The following is a 27031-nucleotide window of genomic DNA, read 5'->3' as shown; positions in this document are numbered from 1 at the left end:
TGTGTTTCCCAAAGTGGCAAATTCAATCCAGGGTAAGTAAATAATTCTTCTGTACCTGCACACTATCACAGGTAATCAAATAAAACTCAGACAAATAAAATCACACAGCTTGCAGCGCATTAGAAAATAATTTCCTACATATCATGTGGCATTTATTGAGCTGCCTGCCATTAGTCACTGCTGGATGTCTTAGTATCTTAACAGTGTTGTGATGATGGGCAAAATTGAGTTGAGTTGAGTGTTTTGACACTCCTTTGTTCAATGAATAAAGTATTATTGTGGCGTTTCCTGCAGGTGCACTTCTCCAGGTTTATGGGACCACAACCAAGGCTTTGTGTGTCTGTGGTTAGATTACTCCTGACAGTATCAGAGTGTATGTTCTGTTTCATAATACAAAATGTGAGTGTGTGGTACAGACACTTCAAGTCCTGTGAACATCTGTGAAGAAGTACCACGAGTCACTTCAGATTTCATAAAATTTTTACTCTTAATGTACATAACATCCAGCTTAAGCCAGGTACCTCATACATAAAATCATCATCGAAGGCCTTTTGTTCACTGTGAAGCTTCCCCATTCTTTTTTAAATCCAACCTATTCACAACCCAGAGGCAGAAAAATCACATAATAAAGATTTGATATGTTTAAATAAAATTACAGTCCTCCATAATACAACCATAGTATGAAGTCAAAGGTCATCTTGAGGTAAGCAGCAAAAGCAATGAGTTGTATTCTATGTGGGAAAAAAAATAAAATGAAATCAATGAATCATATAACGCTACAAAAGGCTGGCCATAATAGGTTGTAGTCAGTTGGTTATTATGCTGTTGGGTTGCTTTCAAACTGCAACTGCTGTTTCTCTTTGTGAATGCACTTTGTATTTGTCAAAAGCGCGACAGTTGTTGTTCATTTAAGAAATCATTTTGTAGCTTTTGGGGAAATGCACTTGTAAAAATGATTTAATTATCCGTTTGTCTCGTGTTGCTTGGAACCTTTGATCAGAGAGTTTCATTGCTGAAAAAGGCTGCTAATAAGCATGGCCCGAGTCAATTCAACCAAATTGTTCTAATAACTGTGATTAAGTCACTTAAGACAAATGCTGCTCTGTGGGGCTCAGCATGGTGTGACCCACTTTTGAACCAACGTTATTTTGTGTAACAATAATTACATTACAGTAGTCCTTTTTCCACATTTTTTTTTACATTGTTTTTTTCTGACACTTCCTGATACATGGGGTTACCTACATATGGACTGAAACTTATTGAGGTTTTTAGAGCACAGCAATCAAAAATCATCTTCCCACTGCCACATTTTAGTACACGTGGAGGATTCATACCTTAATGATTGAGTGTCTAAGTATGTGAACTTTAAACATTGCTGGGCAACAAAAGCGACTGACCTTAAACATCTGCTGATAAGCCTTTCTCAAACAGTGAATATTGCTCATTACTTAAGCTGTTTATCTCATACAGCCCGTTCGCATTCATTTATTAAGGCATTTACTACGGTTGCCAAACATTCTGGAGGGCAGTGCAGATGATGCAAATGCAAGCTTGTATACACTACTCATATAAACTGTAATCTTAGTTAATACATCTATTAAATGTAAAGTGCTAGGCAAAAGGGCCGTGTTAAATTGTTTATTAGGTCTAGACTAATTCAGTCTCAGTTTAAAGGATACAAAATCAGCTAACATCCATGAGAAATATAACCAGGCTATGTTTAATTAGATGAATCTGACACCAGATATAAGCAGAAAGTCCCTCATCACCCTTGCTTTTGTTCAATTTTGGTTATCCCTTTTCAACATTAAGATGATTTTGGCAAATATCCTGGTCCAAAGGGATAATGTCCTCTTCAGAGCTTCTTTAATAATCACTGTGTCATACAGCCAGATTGCCTCTGCGACTCTGTTTCAATCCATTTCCTCTCCACTTCCACCTAAAAAAAACAACCACAAAGTTAGATTAGTTGCACTAATAAATAAAGATATTTCTTTATCTACATTAAGGTAGGTGCAGGTACTGAGACAAGATATTATTCCCCCGATGAAACATCTTACCTGACAATGATAGCGTGTCCAGCTGGTCACGTGTTTCTGTGGCTGGATGTCGTTCGCAGTACCCAGTGACTTCACCCTGGTCTGTGACACAACAGCGCCCATAATTTCACATTCCATCGTGACAAAAGGGTACCAGTCACTTGGGATCTCTTGATCAGATCCCAGCTCTAGCTTGCAGGAAAATGAATGGGGATGATCCACTGCTGCAAAAGGAGAAAACAAAGGTTGCTTGTAATTAGACTGCAACACCACTGAGGGGCAAACACACTGTACACATGCACAAGAATACAAGGCCGAGAAGCTAATGAGAAAATGATATGTTAAGCTTTTAGTGTAGGGCTAAATGTTAATCTCTCGGAAATGTGTTACCCGTATTCTTTGCAGGCAGTCTGTCGATCCGCCAGACGATGGCTGAATATACATTCTCATACTTGACAGTGCCGACTGTAACCTGCATGACAGGCTGAGAGTCTGCAGCACTGACGGAGCCCAAGCAGGCATTTCTGTTCATACGGGCCTTCAGTGACCTCTGTCGCAGTAAGGCCACGGTCTGTGTCACTTTGATCCAGTCGCCCGGCACCGGCACGCGGATCACTACATTCTCACACAGTGGGTATGTGTCAGACACCCCCATGGAGGAAAGGAAGGTGGCAGACATGTTAAGAAAGGCCTGGAGCTCCACATAGGCACCTTGTACTGTCACCACAGCTTTGATCGAGAAGGGAATCTCCGTGCAACCCAAAATCGCCGTCTTGTACCGCATCAGCTCTACCCTGCAGGCCTCAGGAGGGAAGAACTTAATTAGCCGGGACCTCTGAAACTCCGTCTCATTCACGCATTTGTGAAAGTGGCAGTCGGTGATCTCCATCCAGAGTTGACTGCCCTCCTCAGACCCGTAGCTGGAGTCAATGCGCAGCAGCCCGAGATCGTTAAGGGCAAGGAAACAATCCCCTAGTCCATTCAGAAAAGCCAGACAGTGAATTTGGGTGAAGGCTGCCCGCTCCATGACTCCTCCACACTTATCCAGTTGTACCCAGATATGATCAGTGATCTGCATTGACAGCTCCTGCTCCTCATAGTGCCGCCTCTGCTGGTGGGGCATATTCAGTTTAAAGATTTCCTCTTCCATGGAGACTACCAGGTCCTCCATGTCGTCATGCACTGTGGAGCCAAACTTGAGCAGCTGCTCTACCTCCGCTTCATGACTAACCTCCAACTTAGGGTGGTAGCGTTTCTTTTCCGTGTACGAGAAATGCTCCACCTTGAGCGAGACCACTTTACGGGGTTCGCCGTAGCTTTCGAGCTTCAGATCCGAGAGCCTACACTGAGGGAGAAGCTGGAACTCCTTGAACGGCTTCTCCAGCCCTTTCTCATAGTACATCTGCAGCACACCTCCTGGCAGCAAGCGGAGATAGATCGGCCCCCACTGCCGCGAGGACATGCGGTTCTTTTTTTCTGGAATCCTGAGCATGACAGACCAGCCGTCTCTCTTCTGGCTACGAAAGAGACCCCGGGGAACGAACTGAGATGAACCATCACTTAGCACCTCATCTTTGCAACTTAGCCGCCTCTCCCCATCTTTTTCTGTCTCTGTTTCGTGGTCAGTTTCTGCTCGTAGGTCTTCCAATTTGGAGCAAACGTAGGAGAAGTTCTGGAGTTGGTCACGTGAAGGCTCACTGCCGTCTTTGGTCCGAATAAAGAAACGCGGTAGACTGTTGTCAGATTCCGAGTCTGAGGAGGAGCTGCCCACATCTGCGCTGAGTGTAGATCCACCCCAGAAGGGGTTATAGTGTCCTGAGTTTCCCTGGAAAGAAGGAAAAGGGCTTGGTCCATCTGAGGTTTGATTCACGGCCTCTGGTGCAGGAGAAGGAACAGAGGTGGTCGAAGTGCTGGAGAGACTCCGGAAGAAGTCGTTCTTTTCCCACGTGTTGGAGTTAAACTGGGGCACACTGCTAGGAACCCCACTCACAGGAGTGCAAAAGGGCACATTACATGGTACACAGGAGCTTCTGCTAACACTCGTGTGGCTTTGAGGGGATTCCAGGGAACTACTCATGCTCCAGGAAGTATCTCTGATTGGAGGAAGCACTAATTTCAAGCCATTGGGACGCGGTACTGATGCTTTGATAAGCCCTTGTGACTGTAAGGGCTTCTGAGGTGATGAGAGGGGCATGTTGTCATCTTCAAATGTGACCCAGTTTGAGTGATTTGTGGAACACATGGCTGAAGAGGACTGATGAATGGTTAAAGACAACAAGTCCTCCTTTGTTGGGTTAACTGTCCCCCCCACTTCAGATGCCTTCTCCTCTGCAAGTAAACAAACAAGAAGAATTAGAGAACATTATATAAAAAAGTAACATCTTAAAAGTAATTTTTTTAAAAGGTAAAATCTCAAGCTATTCCAGAGGCAACACACGTGCTCTTGGCCAGATCAATTCTCATTTGAAAGCTTGAACAAGTCAATTTATCCTGAAGAGAGAGAGAGAGAGAGCTCCAGGGGATATAAATAAAACATATTTCCTTGAGGTAGGTACTCCATTAAAAGTTAATAAGATACTGACCTTGAAAATCGGGAACATATCTATCTATCCATCTATATATATATATATATATATATATATATATATATATATATATACACATACATACATACATACATACATACATACATACACACACACACATCACAGTTAACTAAGGCTAATTTTATGTAAACGCTCAAGTAAGCATTCTGCAATTCACTGTCAGAGAAGCAGCAGATTTTCTCTGTGACACCACAGACGAATCCTTTTGACGAATCCTTCATACAGACATTTTTTTTTTTTTAAGCGAGCTGTCTTGCGAGTGCCCGATCAGAATAGTATCAACGATCTTTTTTATAGTTTCAACTAACTTTATGCATGTGCCATAAAGTTGGCAGAGTTCAATACAAGTTCAATAAAATGCAAGCTCATATATTTTCCCCTTTTCTTTGTTTGGTTAATTTTTGAAAGCAGCAGAGAAAAGGATGCAGCGCTGTAGCCTTTATTCTCAACTGTGTTTGTACTGCAGGCTTGAAAACAAAGAGTACCGCTCTTTCTCCATACATGGGTGAGGCAAACAACACACTACTGTGATTCTTATTGAAGTTCAATACATTGACATTTGCATAACAAAATTATTCTTCCATTCAAATTTTGGAAAACAAATATTAGTCTGAAGAACAACACCCGGGCTGGGTTTCTCACAGGATTGTGTGGTGTAGATGTGATGCGTTTTTTAGTAGCTCCTACTGGAGCTGAGGAGTATTTTTGAGAAGCCCGTTTCCTGTTTTCAAAAGGAGTTTAAAGTTTTGGACTTTCAAATGCTTTGTAATGCAAATTGATGAGGTGAAATGATGTATCTTAGACATGCTGTGCTTTGGAATGAGCATGGTCTAAATATTTAATAGCAAGCCTGCTCTAAAATGCGCAAGAAAAGTTAGTCATGGCGGGAAAAAGGCTCCTGCATGAAGCAGTATCAGAGAAGGAACAAAGCTTGTAAAATGTGGCATCTCTGGAATATGTGTTTTAACCTCTGATATTAGATCTGCAGGACATATTTCAATATTGATGTTAAATGTTGAAAGCATGTTGGAATATTGCTAAACAGCAATGGTATGCAGGCTAATTATCCAATGGGCAGAGTAAAAATGTTGTAATCTTTATACAGCTTGCATTTAATTTTCCTCCTAGTCAATCACTATCTGTCTTTTGATGTGCTAGCAGCTCGGCTTTCACCAGCATCCGGCTCAGAGGCCACAGAGATGCCACTTTCAAAATGCTCAAGCCTTATCTCCCCCATAAAACAAATCTTGCAAACAATAATTGAAAGCAGAACGCCTCAATTACAGTCTTCCTCCTCCCTTCAAGATCACAGCCAAGTTGCATGAAGAAGAAATCCAGTGGCAAGTTCCTCTAGCTATAAATAAACAGGGACGCGGGGGCTCTGATTTGGGGTAGTGGATTGACAAGTTCTCAGTCAAACACTGGAGAACATCTTTCTAAAGAGAGGATGTTTGCAATGTTCACCCCTCCTCTCCGACTTACAGAATCCCGCAGCTTTGGTTCAAAGAGACGGCCAGGGAGAAGGATGAGTTCTCCACAGGGGTTACTGACAGTCTTTCACACTCATTTCCAGTCTGCCATCTCTTCCTGGGCTCTCCAGCAGGCAGTACAGAAATGAGACTGTGCTAAATCTACAGAGGACAAAAGAATACATTCCACACATTCCTCGGGGACAAGCAGCTTTGCACACAGGAAATACCAGCTTGCTCTATTCGTGTGAACTGACAGCAAATATTATCTTAATGTCATTTTATCAAATTTTCAGAAATGCACCAGATTTACAGGTCTTCAACTCTAGTTTGTCCTCCACCACTGCAAAGGTAAACACAACAGTGACAAAGAAGGAGCCTGGGGATTAAAACAGCAGCCATTAGGTGCTTTATAAACATAAAGTATGTCTGAGGATTTACTTTTACAAGTTTAGCCTTATTTTTTATTGTTATCATCAGCCCAAAGGGTGTGAAGAAATCTCACAAGGTCACACACAAAAGTAATGAAAAGACAAGAATTGTACTCTTACAAATATTGTACAGCTTTGGTCCAAGTTAAATTGAAGTACTGCAATCAAGACCAAGAGTAGGCTAATCCCCTGCTGTATTCTCAGGTTTATCATCGCTGATTATTACTATACTTACATAAATTAGTAAACTTGCGAAACCCGGGGTAGTCAAAATAACATACACACCTCATGGATAATAGCTGAAAGTGTGAAGTCACTTAATGATAATCATTGGGTCGAACTGAGTCTTAAAGTGTTGCCCAATGGATGCATTTGTCGGCTTTAGAAAAGGGCCACTCAGCACTTTGAAATACAGGTCCTGAAAGCTGCAAGACTAAACTAAAACTCCAAACAGATCAAATTACAGGTCAAAAAACTGCAAAAATGATTTAACATGTGAATACTGTGCGACTAAAAAAATCGTGAGTCGGTATTCACAGAGATTCCAAACCACAAAGAGGAACAGCAAATACAAGCTGATACTAACTAACAGGGATATGAGAAAACAAACATCTTGGTGATTTTTTACTTCGAGTTAGATTCATGATTATTTACTTATAGATTAAAGTTCATCTTCTTGAGGAGTTCCTGTTATTTCTACTGTATTGACTACTGAGTCGAGAGTAGAAAGTGCAAATTTCTTGATGACGGGAAGCCATTTTTGACAGTCTCCTGACACATGATGACTTACAGGAAACTATTGTGGCATATTAAGAATAAAACTGCTAAATTTAAAAAAAGTATTTAAACTTAGTGGACAGATGCTTCCTGATTAAATGAGACGAGTTCCTGTTGGATTCTCTGGGACATTCCTGTATACTCACCACAGAGTAGGCCGTTTCTTTGGAAAAGTATATAAATAAATACAACAAGATACTACCCCGACGGGAGAGTACTACTGTTGTGACCACAATGACTGTGTAATCTAGCACAGAGACGAAAATGTGATGACCCATTTGCCATTGGCAACACAGTGAGCTGCCATCAAACAAAGCAGGAGAGAAAACCAATGTTAGGTCATTTATGAACATTAATTCCAAGATAACCTGCATTTACTGTGGAGATTTGTTCCAGTTCAGAAAAACATGACTGGAAAAAATAAACAGGAGTGAATGGGAGATGGTTGTGTCAACTTTTTCCACAATTGCAATGCATGCAGTTTTCTTTTCTTTTATCTCAGGCATTTAGGGATGAACTAATAATAAACTCAAGGACTTTTTTTTTCAGTATCCTTAAAGCAAAACTGTATAACTTTTGAAAGAGGCAGTAACACACACTTCCCTTTACAGAGGAAAGGTTTAGTTCATAAGCAATAAAACACATAACTACTCTGGTCAATAATACACTCAGGGGTTTTGCTGCCCTCTCTTACTTTGTCTGGAAGCTTTAGGTTGTTAAATAGTTGCTAAGGTTATAAAACCGTAGTAGACATTGCTGACTTTGTGACTCTTCTTCACTCTTGCTATTGTTAAGCGTCCATTGTGGCGACAGCTCGCCAACAGTTAGCTTACATGGACACGTTTGCATGTTATACTAATAGACGGCACCGAAAAAATGTCCGCGAAGGGACAAAAAATAAACATGCAATGAATGTCATCGACATGTACACATAAATCGAAACACATCGTGGTACACTGTTGCACTATTGTTGCCAAAGCGTTCTTGCAGCGTGGACGCACTAAATGCCAGCCAAACACACGAGTTACCGGTAAACAACTTCCTTTCTTTTGCCCATAGCAACTCAGGATGGAGAAAGAAAACAGTACCAGCATGCTGTCACCCACAACTGAGCCAGGCCCGTGACCCGGGACAGAGGGGCCCACTTCTGGGATCAGTTCTGCGCCTTTGTTTTGATGCGAGGTCTGTGTAAAGTTGTCACTCGGCCTTACTTCTGTCGTTTCAGTGAGTAAAACACGAGCCGTCCACTCATAACCGAGCCACGACTGACAACAGACTGAGTCAACATTTACGAAGGCAGCAGACCAGAACAGTTTTTAAAGTGGTGCCTAACGTGACTTGAACTACCGCGGCTCCCTCTCAAAGCAGACCAGGGGGAAAAAAGAAATACTCACGAATTCACAGAGGTAGTTCACTTATTTCAGGTCATGACTTGTGTTTAATTCGACGCGTCTGAGCGCTGATGTCGGTCGGTTTTCCTCAAAATGGCAGAGTGTAAATCCTGGGAGTTGTAACAGTGCAGCGCTTCTCCTCCCGAGTCCAGACAGACTGTCCTACAGCGGGACACTGCAGGAACCAACAGAGCAGTGCTGCGTTCGTGACTGTAGGAAATGTCGGTATCAGAAGGAGGTGGGCGCGCACATCACAACAAGACACTCAAGTAAGAGAGTGAATATATATCAAACATACACATTCTGGGGAAATAATTAAGGCCTAATGGTTATATCCCCAATCGCTGAATATACAACAATGTGTCAAAACTGGACAACTGTAACTATTACAACTCAAAGTTTATGTCCCATATATAGTCTCTAATTACAACTTTGGCCTAATGGCACTGTTACAATAATTAAAATAGTAGAATAGAAAGGTGAATCACAGCACCTACAAGAACATAATATATAAAGTACTGTACAATACACCATTTCAAGCAGGGTATTTTGGGAAGCCACTTTTCCACCACTGCTTCTCTTGTTCATATATTAATTCTGCACGCACTGATCGTGTTTCTTGAATAAAAAGAAAGAAAACCACTAATAATGTGTTTTGTCCTTATCCCCACTATTACTGGTCGAAAGTGCTTGAATGCACAAACACTTGGTGATTATTCCTGTTTTTACCTCTTAAGTTGTGTACCACAAGTACATGAAAGCATCATGAATTCAACTAAAGTGACACATGTTTTTCCTTCCAAAACAAAGTGACGGCATTAAACAGTAATCTTCCAGTTCTCATATGTCCAGTTCAATGGTGCTGCCTCATTTCCCAGTGGCATGGGTGTGTTACAGGCTGCTTTTTCCCCCCATGTATATATAAAGTTAGGTAAGGTGAATCTAAATACACGAATCATTTAAATGTTAAACAAGCCTTTTATTTAGTTTCACATATTTATATGTGCTTTTGAACAGGTTACATTGTGAGAATACAAGCATTATTCTATATCGGTTTAGGGCGTGTTGGCTTTTCTTTGTGGTCAAAGTTTTGCTGGCAGGTGTAGACTGGCAAACAAGAGGTTTGAATGAACTGCTCACAGCCTCAGCTGGGATTTTCTTTCATTTACTTCATGTCACTACAAGCCAAAGAGGTTCTACTTTTACTGTAAACTTTAACTGCACTCTGCCATGACCGGCCATGACTCATGAATCAGGTTGTCTAAGCACCAGTTACAGTATGGGCCAACCCTTCTATGATACTTCCAGCAATCTAGCCTGTTAGGATACACACAGAAAACTAGCTGCAGATTCAGTTGTCCAAATTTTGTGGAAAATAAAGATTTGTAACATCTGAATAAATGCCTTTTTGTATATATATATTAGAAATAATACAGTACAATTAGATCATGATTTCAAATGTGTATATTCACATAACCCTTTTTGTCCACACATTACAACATGAATTGAGAGACCGTTGTGTCACACCAGGCCTCTGAGTGCACATACAAACTTACTTTGGTGATAAAAACAACTATTGTTACAGAGTAACTTCACAGAGACAGACTAACACCATTTTACGAGCTCCGACTTGTCCATTCTACCCTAATTCAGTTCTTCTTTTCCTTTCACCACTCCCAGAGGACTGGACATTTTCCAAAATGAGGAATGAATTCAAGTGTTTCTTTTGTGGGTTGATCATTTAGGTTTTAAAGCCCTTCTTTACAGAAGCTTGTGATCGATGCATGTGCTGTAAGGGAGTATTTATGTTGTTTGTGGACAGACAGGCCCTTGGAATCACTTCCACATATAACCTCAAATCTGATCTAAAACAAAAGAAAAATCGAAGTGTGAAACAATACTCACACACGCCATGAGACAACACTCTGTGCACACACAGCCACACCAACATTTACTCTGTTCGCCTGCTCCCACAAATAAGCAGTAAGAATCTCTCACACGTACGTTAAGCAGGGAAATTACACACTGATCAACAGGGTTTGGTCTTCAAGTCTTGATTTCAGTGAGCATTACCAACTTCAGCTGTTTAATCTTCCTCTGTCCCGTTTGGGGAAAAGTGGTCTCTCTCCCACCCTTGCTTTAGCCAAAAGGTCAAGCAGCCGCTTCCGGTATTGTTTTCCAAAATTTTTTTAGCAAATCATGTTGTGTTATAACTGGTGCTGTGACAACAAGGAAACGGGGGGGAAAAAAAGTGTCTTCAGTCAAACATGTTCAAGCCTCCATACAGTTCATTTGTACTGCCACTGCCTGACGATGGAGGAATCTGAAGCCGTCCTGTGGGTTTGGTGACTGTGTTAGTGTGCCAGGACTCTGCTGGGAGGCTCCACAGACCAGATCTTCTCTCAAGGTGCCCTTTGTGATGCCAAATGGAGCCAGAGTTGAGGGCAGCTCTAGCGTCCTTTGTTCTTTTTGGCGTTTCCCTAAAGGCAACAGAAAATGTACGAGCTCAGTTCTGCAAAAACTTCACAGGATTGGTGATTGCTAGCTACAGGAGAAACATGTGTTTTTTGTCTTGTGCATATTGATGTAGTTATGTATCGTTTGTTTCTTGAAAAAGAATAAAAAAGTGTTTTACGTAGAGTACTGTGTTGCATTTAAGTGCAGCAAGTTAAGATAAGTCAGATTTGTTTTGCATCCTTTTAAAAAAAATCTAAAAAAAAACATGCTCAGGCTGGTTATCTGGCCTTCAAGAGAAAATTACCAGCTTTAGCTCCCAAACATGTTCTGTCCCGCAACTTCCCAACATGCAGCCATCTGTGTGCACACATGCTGGGACATGCACGCTTCAATCAGGCCTCTAAATTTCTGCGGCTTTAACTTAACAACTTTTTCAGATGGTTGACCTCCCACTTCACCTCATAACTGACAGAAACTTTACAATGTCCCGTTTCACTGCCAAACCTCAAACCTTACTTTACACTCCCTAAAGCCGCTGGATTTTTACCACTCCTCTTTGGCGATAGAGCGTTTAGACATATTTATACGGAGATGGACAGTACACAACAGCTGAAAACAAACCCAAGAGCGAGACAAAGTTTCGAATGGCAACATTTTTGCAAAAAGCAGACCCTGCAGAAGAGTTGTACCTTGCTGCCCAGTTTGAGCGTGTCGATTTCTTCTCTCTGCTTGCTCAAAGTCTCATTCATACTGCACAGGTGGTCACTCATCATGCTGAGCTGGTCTTCGTAGCTCCTCTTTGTCGTAGCCAGCTCATCCTGCATGTCAGACACCGCAGTTACAATGTGCATATCTTGTGAGTTGCGAAGGACGCTAATGCCTACACTTAGACAGGAAGCCCTTTGGTAATGAGACTGCTTTTTACCTGCAAGCGCGTGATGTTCTGATTAGCCAGCTTGACCTCCTCGCTCAGAGTCTCCCGTGATTTTTCTGCAATGGTTAACCTCTTGGCCAGAGCTCGACACTGGAAAAGGGAAAAAGGAAAGTAAACAGCTGTCCCCTGATGGGTTTAATGCATGTCTAGCACAAAAACTGCTAAAAAAGAAAGATACTTCTTCAAGTAATGTGTATATTTGAAGACAGCGCTAAAGGTAAATGCACAGTTTGAAAAAGTGACAGTTTAATACCCGAGACACTGACTCAGGATTGGGTGCACTGCTGCAAACAAGGATGACTGACATGCCAGTTAGTCACAATGCGACAGCATGTCACTTAGACAAGCATCTACATTCAGATCAAGCCTCACCGTAATGCTAAAAATATTAGATGTCAGTTTCTCGGAAATAAAAAAAAGAAGCAACAATTGGTAATAATGGGACTCAAGAACCATTTCCAAAGTATAGACGACAAAGAGGAGAGAACAGAGAAACAACAGTTTTTTTCTAAGAGTTATCTCACTTCCCAGATGACATGTTAGAAAGTCTGTGTGTTATGAAAAGGTCAGTTCTTTGTTATAGAAGCAGTTGCTGAGATACACATTCTAGCAAGAGCTTCACCTCGGAGTGGAAGTGCACCGCTTTGCTGTCTGAAATCTGGAGCTGGGTGGTGAGCTCTCCTACTCTGGCCATGTAGTGAGCCTTTATCAGCTGCTCCCTGGACTCCTCGTCTCCCACCTGCACACACAGACACAACCTCCTGCTAGATATGATTTTTCTTCCTTCTGGGAAGCATTGTGACTTTAAAACAATTTCTTTTATATAGGAACTCTTCACTTAAATGTGTTTATGACAAGTGTCTTGACAACTCACATGCTCAACCGTAGGTGTTGTGCACAACATGCCAACCTGGTGACAAGACAAAAAGAGAGAAACCTGTCAGGAACTTCATCATGGATCAAATGCTATGAAATCCTGCTTCAAGCACAGACAGGCCTCTAACATTGCTAGCCAGGCAAAAGATGAAAACAACAAAAGGGAGATGGATGCACAAACAGTTCAGAGACTAGTGAGCTGCCCTGGATTGTGACTGAACTGTGAACTCTGTGCCGACTTGAATAAACAACAGTATTCTTCTATTCCGCCACATCAGCACATTGGAAGTCTGAGTTTTATTAAGCAAAAAACTTGCTTAGCATGGGAGCAACAAGAAAAGAACCATAATACTCCCTTTGTTGAAGCAAATCAGACACCAGTGCCATGGGCAGAAAATTTCCTCTGCAAGCAAAAACTAACAGGAACAGCAGCCAACAGAGGGACTGTTACCAGGCTGGTGCACAGCGTTGTCTCTTTCCCTGCAGCTTTCTGCTCGTCCTCTGCTTCCTCGTGGCTATGTGCGAGTGTGCTGGCTGCGGTTGTTGGAGAGTTTGGACTTCCCCCTAGAGCTGCTGCGAGCTGCGCTTCCAGGTCCGCAATGCGCTGGTTCTCCTTTTCCAACCGCACCTTCCCCAGCTGGGCCTCCAGGAGCCAGTGCTCCTTCTCCTGCTCCAGCCGAGCAATCTTCTCCTGGCTCTGCTGCACCTGCAGGAGGCCGATGGGGAGAGGACAGGCTGAGCAGAGGTCGGGGGATGTCAAAGGGCAAGAAGTATTTATTAAGAAATGGGGAAACTCTCTAACAAAGCAGTTTGTAATAATATACTCTGATAAAAAAGGAATTAAAATAAGACGGAAACAAAGATTAACAAATGAAACATAATTTATGTGCCAACTTAAAAGAAGAAACAGGCTTTCCTGCCCTGAGGTCTTGAGATTGTTCTTTCCAAAACCTGGAGGTTCATATGGGAAAAGCCCAATAAGCTTTATGTTTAGAAATTCATTTTATGACTTTGTACTTGGAATAATAAATATGGTGCTGAAGTGACACATTTAAGCAGGTTGATATGGACCAAAGGACACATAAAAAATCAAATAAAACAAAGCAGACACTTGAAGCTCAGGACAGAATTTGCACAGGCTCACAGGCCAAGCTTCTCAATTCCTCACACCCTGTCCCCAAAGAGCGACTGTCTGCAACTCATTTGAAATATCATATGACTGCGTTGCATCATCTCAAGACCAAAATTTCTGCTCTTGTTTAAGAATTTCTGTGATTTCGCAACCTTTTCATTTCTTAGACACAAGTGATGCTGCTGTTCTGCTTGATTTTTTAGTTTGTCCTTTAATCGTAATGTGACGCAAAGAACACAAAGCCACAATAAATATAACTGCACATGGAACCATTTTTGACTTTATCTCTATGTTATTATGCCACTGCGTTTGGGGCAACCAAACCTGGCCGGCACACGTGACACATCCGTGGTTACATTGTCCTGGGTGTAGCTCTTGGCCAGATGTAACCTCTTTGAGAAATGATTAGCAAAATCTTTAAATTGTTCAATCCTAAACCAACAGAGATGGTTTACACAAAGAGGTTTTCAGCCGAGTCTCATACCTGCTGAGTGAGACCTTCTCTGCTCTCAGTAGAGCTGGTAAGTATACGGCGGTTTGACAGGGCTTCTCTGTATGGAACAGACTGTGGCCTGGGCTGAATGAAGAAACAAAAGAAGAAGTAGAGTGGGAGTATGGTCAATTTTATGAATTTATTTGTATAGCGCTATTCTTAAAAGTACTTTCCATGGAAAAGAACAAACAAATCAAAGTTAAAACAAGTAAGTGAATCATAAATAGGGCTGGGTATTATTTCAATTTTATCTATTCCAATTCTGATTCTACTTCTCAAATCTCAGCTCTGATTCCAACCCCTGCACCATATATCTTGTCAACACTCTGGGACATTCACCCACTTTGTCCTCGCGCATCTTCCCCTACAGAAAGGAGTTTCTGTACTAGAGGGGCATCTATATATTGGAATCATTTGCAGACATCAATAGTTTACCTTCAATATAAAACGTGAATGTCCGCTCATCTGTGTTTTGGACCTGAGTGTGAGACATTGCTACTGTTAGCGTTAGCTGTGTCTGGGGCGTCATTGTAGCTGGGAGACCGCAACACATTGAAAACGGTGAATTCATGCCGTGTCATGTTGGAGCTGCTTCCTCCCTTGCACGAAATATTCTAACTGCAGGTGTTGAATTTTGCTGAGTCATTATCTTTTCTTAGTGAAGCTAAGCCAAGCTCCTGAGCTTTTGCTGCGGTCCGCCGCGGTCCAGGACTGTAAACAGAAGTACGCTCTTCTCACATGCTTTATTGACGTACTGCATAACAAATTAAGTGACGTTACGTCCACGTAGCAGGTCCTGGCAGATAAGGATAAGTGACACTTATATGAACTGTAAAATGCTCACTGTAGTTCAGTCGGGAGCACCGCTGAAATATACAAAAAGTTAGGAACTGACAAGCAGAAAAGAAAAGCACGTGTCTTAGTTCGGTTCCACAGTTCTGGAACCAAACTTGGAACTGGTTCGGGATACCCAACCCCAAACAATAAAATAAAGGAACAATAAAATAAAATAAGATAAAAGCATAAAAATAGCAAAAGTCAAATGAAATATTCACAAAGACTTAAATAATATAAATAAATAGTTCCAAAGTCTGGAGACCCGGTCACCATTTGTCACCAAAACCTTGGTAATAGCCGGTGGATTTAAGCACATACTGACCTTTTTGATAGCATGGATATAGGCAGCTGCTTTCTTTTTGTTGGCCAGCATACTCTCTGCTTGCAAGGGGTTGAGGGCTACTGTGCTGCCTCTTGGACTGTAGCCTGATGATGTGAAGAAGTCCAAGTTGTTGCTGAAGAAAGTGGCAATCTGCAGTAAAATGGTGACATTGTGTCTCATTTCATTCAAGCAAAACAGCCTCCTTAGCTAAAGAAACACTAATTAATGCAGATACTCAGCATTCGGTTCAGCCTCAAATTAACCGGTGTGTTTACAGCAGCGATGATGACACCACCAAGTGTCCAGGATGATAAATGTCTGAGCAATTAAGCATTTGCCTGCAGAGATGATCACTCTCAAAATGCAGCTCACTCACACACATCGTGTGCCAGCATGTTTTCCAACACTGCAACCCACCGGACTGTGCCTCCCATCGGCAGACACATCTCAGCCAACGGTTCACTTGATTCACAAAGAGAAATCATTTTATCCCTTTGCTCCAACTGGGGAGCAGCTGCGCAAACTGTGATTTGGACAGTATCTTTGAAGATTTAAGCGCTGCCCACCTGAGTCCTGCTGTTCTGTGTTGTCACATTAGTGGCAAATTACCAATGTGATCCAGTTGCAGAAAAAAAAAAAAAAAAAAAAAAAAGAAAACTTATTGCTACTCTCAATTTAGCTTTCATGCATTACAGATAAAAAATAAATAAAAATAGCGGCCACCATTTGATCACCCTGAAGGAAATTTAAACCTGGCTGCTGCCTGCCCCCTGTTGTCCGTACCTTGCCGGTGCTGCTGGTCAGAGAGCCCAAAGATCCCAGCAGGCACTCTGAGGTGGTGCAGAGCTTCTGGGTGACGGTGGGGAGATCCTGCTCTAAGCTGGCCTTCTGGTTGTAGTGCTTTGACATCTCTGGACACACAGGGAGTAAACAGAACAGCAGGAGAGCCATTTACAGCATCTGTTGGCATCAAGTGCTTCACTGGCAAGATTTTACACTTCCATCATCTTTTGAGATCAAAAGGCGGCTGTTTGGGGGTGCTACCGTACTGATTGGTTTGTAAATGCAGATTTTCACAATATTTTCAAATTGTAAAACTGCAGGTCTTCAGTGTATATTCAACCACAATCACTGTCCCCACAAGAACCCAGACATACAAACAAAGGACATAGATAAATAAACATGATATAAACTTGAAATATATATTTATTTGGGTAGAATTCAATCTCATTGTATGTACCAAATGTACATGGTATAACCAGTATACCGCTGCAACCATACACTGAAGCTACTGGATGTTTACTCTTCAAAAACTGGGCTGCTGGTTATTGTTGTGAAAACAGAAAATGAATCTGACTTGCAGGAATGGCAACAGCGACTCAGTTGTTATGTGAGGGAATCCTTATGCTGTGTCACGCTGGTTGTGAATGGCTCCGGGTCAAAAAAAAAAGGCTCACGGGGCTGCTCACCTTTAATGGCATCGTGAAGACTGTGCAGGCAGGCCGCCAGCTGGGTGAAGACAGCTGAGGTGCTGCCCTGTGGCATGGCATCCTGCCGAACACCTGAGACACGTTACACACATTTGTAAAACAAGCGTACTGTATCACTTCACAGCACTTTTTCCTTCGATAAAAACAAGCTATTTCAAAATGCGTCAAAGAAATGAAATACAGTTCTTTACATTCATTGGTGAAGTAATATTTCTCATCCAATATCAACTGTCACTAAAAGAATTCAGCTGTATGAACTCATCTGCAACATATGGTATGTATTTCTGCCTATATTAACCTACTGGGTAAGGCCAAAAGGTTAATGTAGTTCTGTAGCTTCTCAAATGTAACAGTCACTCTCTTCACGTCACTCTGCAGCTCCTGGTTTTTCGTGGTAAGGGCGGTAGTACAAAGAGGTGCCTTGCACTCTTCTTCCAGGCTGAAAAGAGAAGAGAAGATAGCCATCAATACAGCCTCCTCCACTCCATTATTCTAACACACACATGCACACACAGCACTGACCTTTTCAGCTGATAGGGAAGAATCTTTTGCAGAAAGTGGGTGTATGAGGAGAAATTATCAGCGAAGCTCTTCAGCTTGACCACAGTCTCCTTGAATTCAAGACAAAAAAAACAAACACAATATGTGGTTGATTATAAGTAAACATCATGAACAAGCCCTCACAATGTCCCTGTCCCAAAATAAACACTCACCAGTACTGTGACAGTGTCCTCTGTGATGCTTTGGTGTAATTGCAGAAAGCTGTCCTCCAGGGGGCGCACATAGGCTGCATTCTCATGTAGATACTGAGAAAACTATGTAGAGAGGAATAATGGATTTAGGGTTTTTACACTATATAAACACTTTATAGTTCAATGTACATCTGTCACATTATAGGCAGTCTGTATTTCTTGTGTATGGTTGCCTCACCTTCTGGTTAAGAGGGGAGATGGGCTCGATGGATGAGTCCAGGGGATAGATGTGCACTCTCTGTTCTGTGTAGGAGTGGAAGTTCAACAGAGCAGCCACCAGGTCCTGAATAAAGCTCAGGGCCTGACCTGCCAAGTCCCGGGCTTTAATCTAAACAAACAAAAAAAAAAATTCAGCTGTGTGAACTTGTGTGATATATGGTATGCTATGAATTTCCAACAAACGATTGGTTGATTCACTGATTACTCAGACAAAAGAAAATTTTATCAGCAACTATTCTGATCATTGATTTATTATTGTTAAGTCATTATTAAGCAAAAATAACCAACCTTCAACCTCAGTGGTGTATACAGATCTTACATAATGAACCGTTATGTTTTTATTACCTTAGAATGAGACATTTCTATCTACGTACAACGCGGGTCCCCTTACATGAATGTTACCAGGTTGTTTCTACAGTAGCCAAAATGCACAAATGGCTCTACAGAACGTGTTTTGTCACTAGGTTGAACATTATATACGAAAAAGAAGAAGAACAAGTAACGTTATTAATTGTAGTAGTAGTGGACTGGTTTATTAGAAATAAGAAAATAAGAGACATTTGGACAATTGGAGGACCACAGGTATTGCTTAGCACAAGGTAGCTTCTCCTTCTCGCTTGGAAACGGAGGGGTGAGCGGTGCATTCAAGTGGTGTCGGAATAATTAGAATCTTTTTTTTATTCCTTAAATCTTTATTGAAAAAACAGCAATAAAGTCTAAATGGGAAATAAATAAGTATACAAAACTTTTATTCGTGCAAAATCATGTACTGCATATACATATTTTGCAAACATGTAATTTGTAATATGGTTATAACAGTTTGCTGTCCATGTAGAGTGAACTAGATGTCTGCATGTTGTTTATATGCTCTGATAATGCTAATCCAACACATCTTTGTAGTTGCATCCATGTTGATTCCACATTTCGATTTAAGAGCGCATGAACACACACTGAATTCCGAAGAAGGAATTCAAAACTCTGGAAATGGGACCATCCGAGGAACATGTGAATGTACCGTGAACCTCTGGTTGCAATTCGTAACCCTCACCACTAGATGCCACTAAACCTACACACTGAAACTTTAAGTGACAGTAATTTCAATGTCTTTAGGTTTTGGACAATACAAGGCATTGAAGACGTGACCCTGGCTGTAAAAAGGTAAAAAGCACTCTTTCCTGACATTTTATTGACCGCTTGACTGATCGAGAAAAATATCAGCAGATTAGCCAATAATCAAAATAAATGGGAGTTGCAGCCCTGTCTTCCACTATTACTGAAGTTGCTGAATTGTTGTATTTCAAATGATATGTATTATATAAGTCCTTACTTACTGGTTAACAAAAACCTTTATGTGGGTTTGAAAAACTTAAATAACTGCTGGGGAAATGCAATCGTAATTTTTGACAACAGTAAATAAGCTTTAATATTAATCACAAGTATTCTCTTTGACCAATGAATGCATGCGCACTATAAACATAATAAAATTGTTTTCTCACTCACCTGGTGCCTTCGATTGTGTGGTGGCACATTTAGGCTGTTGTAGTCACTAAACTCTGCAGGGTAGGACAGAAAAGCAGTTAAAGCAGAGCAGAAGCTCTGCCCCAACACTGACTCGACAAACACAGCTGAAATGGTTTAGCCTCTTGCCTCCATGCGTGCAATATTACAGTTTGGTGTAGCATTACACTATTTTCTCCTGGGCAGAATGTTGTTATCGTATCAGTGACAAAGACATAAATGTGATGTCTGCTCTGTAGCAGACCTGTGGCTCAGTGCCAGATACTCACTGGTGTCATTGAAGGGCACTTTCTCCTGGATAACACTGCTGCTTTGTTTCAGCTGTCTGTTCAGCTCTGACTGGCACCGCCTCACCTGCTGCTGACTGCGGAGAGAGAGCAAAAAAGTAAAAGAATTTAATAGATTATTTTACTTGGGGAATTTATTTTAATAAAGTTAGAGAATCACAACTACAGTAGAAGAAAAATGTAAAATATTTCCAAGATTTATGTCAAAAAATATTTCTGTTACAAATTATCTAAATGGAGTTAAACTTTATGAAAATAAATCATAATCAAGTTCAGTAATATGAAGAATACATTAGATGCAAATGCTGGCATTTTGTGACCATTTTTTGAGACAGTGTCAGTAGTTTACCGCTCGCACATGTGCGACCTGCACATGCGCTCTGTGGGTAGTAACCATGGCAATGGTTTCTGTGCACTGCTTAACCTCTGACGGTACAACTGTTTTTTTATTTGTATGCTACACAAAACAAAATATATTATCTAGTAGAATTATTGAAAGATGGATGTGAGTGAGCACTGTAATCAATAGGTTTTTGTGGGTTATAGGAAAGCTTTTTGGGCTTTTGCATTACAGGCCTACTTGCTTATTATGTTCAGTGAAGGGGTGTGTGTGTGTGACGTCTTTTGATGCTTTTGATATGATTGATGCTTGAACAATCATCGTTTGTACATTCAAGAAAACTCTGTAGGCCTATATCTCATTCTCTTTTTTAAAAGTGTAGGCTAATTGTTTTTGTGTCCAGCCTTGTACATTTGTACGTGCTACGATTGTTGTAGGCCATTTCTCGGGGTTTTCTGAGTGTGTATGCTACCCATAGCCATAGAATACCTTGAAAACTCGACTAGATAGGCTACTTTAATGGTCAGTCCCAAATGTTTGTATTTTGTAATGTGGATAACTTTTTCCCCGGATAAACATGGTGGCAACATCTATACCTAGTTTGGTACCCGTTACATCAACAGATAGGGTTAGTCTACAAATTAGGGTGGTTTGCGTGAACAGTGTGGCCTGGGATGGAGTCAAATTCCTGGCCTGAATTATTGGGCCAGATCGCCCCTGGTTGAGGGAATTTACATGGCTTAGATTTAGCAAAAACACCAACACCATAAGCTGTATCTACCACACTAGATGTGATCCTTGGAAAACCATGTTTGCTGAAGCAGCTGGCACCACACAGTCTATACAACACCTTAATGAAACAACAGCAAAATGTGACTGTGAAGTAAAATGAAACATCACATTGTAGTTTCTGTAATTACCGGTAATACAGTTAAAATGTGAAAAATTGCGTTGCAGTTTGATTTTAGGTGTGCGCCCCTAAATCTTCTGCCTGTGCTCCTAAACTTTTCAGTTAGGGGCTACAGTGCTCCTTAGAAAAAAAGTTAGCCTGGAGCCCTGAGTATGTAAACACACCACATTGGTAGATTCAATTTTTCTTGAACTGGGAATAAAAAAGAAAGATGTACCACTCTTCTGTTCGCATTCTGCACTCTTTTGCTTCCCTCTCCAGGGTCTGTGCTTTCACCTATGACAAGAAAGAAAAAATAGAAAAAAATTAATAAACTTTAATAACCTGAATGCAGCACTAAATCTAAACTTGAAGCCACTAAAGGTTGCATGGACTAGTATCTAATTGAAACACTCACACACACACTAACCGCAATAATCTACTAGTGTCTAGTGAAATAAGTTTGCTCTTTCCTTTTTGTTTTGTTTAGGTTTGTTGTGCACCGCTAATGGTCTTCAGGTAAATGCAATAATCCATAACACAGTTCATAAAGATCCACTGATTCAAACATTTCCTCACTATACACAGCGGTCAAAAAACTATTGGTGCTCCCCCTCCGCCAAGTAACACCTGTCCCCTCAGTAAAAGTTCCTATGACGCAAAGCAGAAAGGTGACACCTACTGGACCCACTAGTGTTCTGCACAAAACAAACAAACAAAAAAAATGCTTTATTCTCACCTCTAAACGAGCCTTGTCACTCTGCAGGCGGTCAATTGTTTCCATGAACTTAGCGGTGAGTCCATCCACAACAGCCTGTTGCTGCTCGGAATCTTTCTCCAGCTCCTCTAGCCGTGCCCTCAGCTGGGCCTCCTGCCTCCTGTGCTGCTCATCTGCTTCATAGAACTAATGAGCATACAGCAGAAAACGGAGCCATCACATGCACTGCCTCCCCAGTACATTAACTGAGTATACAGGGAACAATGCGTGTTATGTTTAAGACCAACATAAACATAACACGGACGCTTACCTGGATATGAAGTCGCTCATTTTCTTCTATCTTTTTCTGCAGGTCCTCATCAAAAACACTCTGGGTCTCCAGGCCATGCAGCGAGGGGGAGTCACCTTTACTCTGGAGGAGGCGGCGGAAATGAAATGAGGGCTGTAAATCATGATCTTTCGGCTCTACAAACATTAGTGTTTAATCACAATCAAAAAACATGTCCCTCTTAAAAACTAATGTTTTTGCTATCAAAATTATTTTATGACCATTACAAAAAATACACAATACAACCTGCTCCCTCTACCAAACTGTGTGGCCACTCCCTTCTCCCTCATGATCACCTTCCCCTTTTTGCCCTTGGCTTCACAGACAGCTAGCTCCTCTTGCAGCAGCTCCACTCTCTTGGCCAACTGTTGGTTCCTGAAGCTGAGACTGTCCATCTCCTGCTCCTGCTTCCTCAGGCTCTGGTCCCTCTGCTTCAGCTGCTCCTGATGATGGACAAACAAGGGCATTACAATGCTGTATATGTCTTCTTATAAACCGACGCATTAATCAGATCACTACCTCTAAATCGTGATCGTGTCACTTTAATGCATTGTTGCAGAATTTGCCTTGGCCTCAATTTGTGTTTTATGTTTTACATGTTGCTTTACTTTTAGCGCGACAGAGTTGGCCTGTTCATCCACAACCGCCTTCTTCAGCACCTGGTTCTGGGCACGGAGCTGTAAAAACATACAGAGGAAAATGTTGGGACAAAAAACATATATGTTATCAGTGATCACGACTGAGATGTAAAGGCGGTTTTCAGATAAAGAATAATGCCGTTTGAATGAAGCATTAAGCAGAATTCACATTTAACAAGAAAAATCTCATATTGCTGTTTTTTTAGCATCCTATTCTGCATAACAAGAGTCATCAAAATATTCAAACCTCTTTACTGTGTGGTTAGAGGCCTTTCATAACATATTTAATTAAGCATAATGGCAGTTTGTGTCACAGCTACGTAGTCAGCAGTTCCTGAGCAGGATATGGTGCTTGGGTAACGGGAAGATCAGAGTAGAACAGGAAACACGCACGCACGCACGCACCCGCACACACACACCCACACAACCGTCAGCTGACACAGAAACAAAGGGCACATACAGCTCACAAGAGAAAACGCAGACACACAGGCTTTACTGTCACCTGTTAACGAATGAACCTTTAAATAGGTTGAACACTGCACAATTTCTGGCTACTTGAAATGTGAATCATTAATTTCAGCTATGAAAGTCTATTAAGATCCCATTAATATTTGGCCTAAACACCATGCAGTGACCTGACAACACTCAAGCTGAAACACACCACGATAACCACAATCTTCTGAAATATCTAGTCTTGTATTGTATATTAATATCATATCAGTGTACAACCAGTTGCCTACATGTTCATTGGGTACACCTGTCTTGATCTACAGTCTGCATTAAATGAAAATCCTACTCAGAGAGGTGTGTTGATTCAACTGTATGATCATTTTGGAGGCTGTAGTTTGTGGTGCTGTTGAATTGTACTATGTTATACTTAAAGGTGTTTCTAATAACACCTCTACTCTAGTATTATCTACATTCACTTATATAAAGAATAGAAAAACACACGTCCCAGTACAACGAAATATAATTAAACCTGTCTATGAACTCCATCTTCCAGTATAAAGTTCATGAAGTTGAATCAACACCTCTAAATCAATATAACCATCATGAAGGTAGCATCTATTGCAGTATATAGCTAATAATAACAACAACACATCAGGAGCTTCTGTCTTCCAGCCTTGTCACAAACTGTGTATTTAACAATGACAATAACTTTATCAACATTAATTCCTGTGCGAACACGGGCAGTGTTTTACCTTGGAGTACTCCTGTGCCAGCTTGCTGTATTTTGTTTGCAGGTCTGTAACGTTAGCCATTGTCGCTGGAAAGGTTATCCCGTCGCTTGATGCTAGAAAACGGTGTCTTAGCTAACGTTAGCCCGGCTAGCTGATGGTTGTCCCGTTAGCTTGCCCGGTTCCTCACACCGCCAGGTTACTTGCAATTTTGACGACAGGCACGGTGAGCTGAAACGTGGCTAACTGTTACTTCAGGGCGGCTTGTTCCCTTACTTGGTAAACCTGGCCTCGCATACATTGTTACAGAGGGGCGGTCATGAGTCCCGGAGAAAGACCTGGTCGCTGGTCCTCGGATTTTCGCTAATTTGTAAAGCCGGATGTTATTCGCACTTCACAGCACCGCTTTTTTAAGTTAGCACTATTAACGGTGACAGCGCCTGCTAGCCGGCTAACTAGCCCACAGCTAACTAGCTATGTAGCAAAACAAATCCCGGGTAACACATGAAGGGTATCTGACAGCAGCCGTGTGACAAGCTGCGACCGCAAATCGTGTTAAAGAGTGAGTGTGGCTGCCGCTAAGCTAGCGAAACAGCCGTGACAATCCATCCATCTGAAGGAATATTTTCATTTTCTAACCCGCTAAATCCCCCTCGATGAGCTCCAACTAGAGACACAAGCACAGAGGTCAGAGTTCAACAAACAGGAAGTGGTGAAAGCATGGCGCCGTCTAGCGTCTGAAGAGATAGATAGATAGATAGATAGATAGATAGATAGATACTTTTTTTCTGTTTATTGAAAAAAGTACAAAATATACAAACAAGTTAGGGAATGGGTATACAACTAGTAGAAAATGAGAAAATCTACAATGGTGGAGATGATACCATAGCACACTCGAACATAGCAGCAGACAATGTAAGTTATAAACTTAATTAATAGTAATAGTAAATGGATAATTAAAGTAAGATATTTAATAGAAAATAAATAAATAAAAAACGTTTAGGAGCACAAAAGAGCAAGATGAGAGACATTAAAAAAAGCAAGGATTGGGATATAGAGGAGAGCAGGTTTTTTTCCTTTCTATTCATTCAAATGCGATATTTACCCATAATAATTACAAGATTCACGGTATCTGAAATGTGTCCAAATCCAAAATGTCCATAAAATAAATAATATCATTGTATACAAAAGAAGGTATTTTGTCAATTTCATGTACATGGACCTCAGACAAAAAAGAAAGGGTGTAGGGGCAGTTGAAAAACAGGTGGTCAGTGGTTTCGGCCTTTAAAGAGCAAAAGATGCAAGGCTTCACCTCAAATTTAAATCTTTTGTTTAAAAAGTCACTAACAGGGTATATTCCTGCTATTATTTTAAAGTGTGTTTCCTTGACTTTAGGAGGAATAGGACATAAGAGCTAGAAAGAAAATGACTCCTTAAAGGAACCTCAATACTATCTCGTACAGAGCATGAATGAAAGTCTCCAAAGATTTTGTATTTAAAGACCAGACTAACTGTTCTGTTGTCACATTTTTTCATCAATGGAATATTACCAACTTTTAAGGAAGGTAATGAAGGCATGAGCAAGGAAAATTGCATACTGCTTTGTATCATTCGAAGAAGAGGAGTGGGAATTGCTTTACAGATCTTCTCATACCCCTTCCTTGCAATATTAAAATCAAATTTGTTGGTGAATTCCTCGAAGGAGAGCAACTGACCGTAGATAGATAGATAGATAGATAGATAGATAGATGTATAGATTCTTCAGTATTTATCTGACAGTATTAGCTGAAAACTACTTTGCAGGTTCAGCAGATACAAAACATATTCAAAAAATAAAATATGATGAATTTATATAGAATAAACTACACAATAGTTGTTAATTAAAGTAGTTAATGAATCAATAATAATATTCCAATGACATATTATATCTGAAAAGGACAATTCTGCATAATTACACATTTTATCCTTATATTATTATAGTATTTTGCTAATAATGTGTACTTTCAATGCAGGATTTTTATTTTAGTAATAGTAAAGTATATGATCCAATGCCATTTACAATTAAGTCACTTATAAATTATTTGCTGCTGAGTTTGTGTGTGGTTTGGGTTGCATTAACAAAAACAAGGTCAGAAATCACATACAGGCTCTGTGATTTCCCTTTAAAACGCATATGACCTCGTTTAGACTACAAGTGAAATGACATGTTGCTAATGCAGCCATCAGTGCTCAAATCCTACACGATTAATTTCATCTAATCCATAATAATCTCTTCATATTTCCACCACGTAGTATTACTATTTCTTTAAAGAAATCCCAACTGTGGAGTTCTTAGTCTATCAGCTGTCAAATGTGTTTCAATGTTTTGTACCGCAGAAAGACATTTCCCTCTGCTGCTGTTTCACTACTCCTGATCTTAAATGCATGCAGGCAAAACACAAACTCTCTAACGCGCACGCCACAGCCAGCGGCTCCAGCATTGTCTGGTTGCCTGGCAACTGTCGGCGTGGCGTGGTTGCTAGGGCCGTGTGGGAGGGGGGGAGGTGATGCTGCTCTGATTTCCAGCTGAATTGAGGCAGTCAGGAGGGAGAAGCCCCCCTCTTTCAGTCAACACACAGGACTCTATTGAACAATAGAGCCGTGCCAATGGGCCTGAGGCTAGTCAGACAAGCCCTTGTTCAGGGTCACACTGTGTTCATCCCACAGTCCTCCATGACTAATTAACTTACAGCAGAGAGTGTCGTTAGGACATCTGACGATGTATCCATCACTGGCACAGCCGTGGAATTTACATTAATGTGAGATGCATTTCTGGCAGTCTGCCACGTTGGTGCATTCAAAAGACATGCAGAAGTAAAAGGGAAAGCGTGGTGGAGCAGCCACACGTAGTGCTGAGCACAGCTTGCGCAG

The 27031-nt window shown here is 41.1% G+C and overlaps 2 protein-coding genes across 3 annotated transcripts; both read right to left on the bottom strand.

The window, feature by feature from the left end:
- Positions 1-462: 462 nt before the first annotated feature.
- Positions 463-8899, bottom strand: LOC123984126 (stonin-1). 2 transcript variants are annotated; one of them, XM_046070821.1, is made up of 5 exons: positions 8717-8899; positions 6128-6276; positions 2430-4367; positions 2061-2263; positions 463-1939 (listed from the first exon to the last, which is right to left on the bottom strand). In XM_046070821.1, the coding sequence occupies exons 3-5, from the start codon at positions 4279-4281 to the stop codon at positions 1874-1876; spliced, it is 2121 nt and encodes a 706-aa protein (XP_045926777.1). In that variant the 5' UTR covers positions 4282-4367; positions 6128-6276; positions 8717-8899; the 3' UTR covers positions 463-1873. The 2 variants fall into 2 exon arrangements, with proteins under 2 accessions (XP_045926777.1, XP_045926776.1); XM_046070820.1 differs by lacking the exon at positions 6128-6276.
- A 772-nt stretch (positions 8900-9671) lies between these two features.
- On the bottom strand, positions 9672-24827 carry ppp1r21 (protein phosphatase 1, regulatory subunit 21). Its single transcript, XM_046070743.1, has 22 exons — positions 24146-24827; positions 22914-22982; positions 22602-22748; positions 22288-22389; positions 21999-22163; positions 21498-21556; positions 20013-20107; positions 19726-19778; positions 18185-18334; positions 17968-18069; positions 17777-17865; positions 17557-17693; positions 17234-17326; positions 16548-16675; positions 15765-15914; positions 14597-14689; positions 13432-13686; positions 12979-13014; positions 12727-12843; positions 12096-12194; positions 11860-11988; positions 9672-11193 (listed from the first exon to the last, which is right to left on the bottom strand). Exons 1-22 carry the CDS (start codon positions 24203-24205, stop codon positions 11164-11166), a joined length of 2358 nt encoding a protein of 785 aa, XP_045926699.1. The 5' UTR covers positions 24206-24827; the 3' UTR covers positions 9672-11163.
- Between the last annotated feature and the right edge of the window lie 2204 nt (positions 24828-27031).

This window comes from Micropterus dolomieu, linkage group LG15 (assembly GCF_021292245.1).
Source record: "Micropterus dolomieu isolate WLL.071019.BEF.003 ecotype Adirondacks linkage group LG15, ASM2129224v1, whole genome shotgun sequence".
Taxonomy (NCBI): Eukaryota; Metazoa; Chordata; class Actinopteri; order Centrarchiformes; family Centrarchidae; genus Micropterus; species Micropterus dolomieu.
Note: the sequence above shows the minus strand (reverse complement) of the source record. Positions and strands in the feature narration are given on the sequence as shown.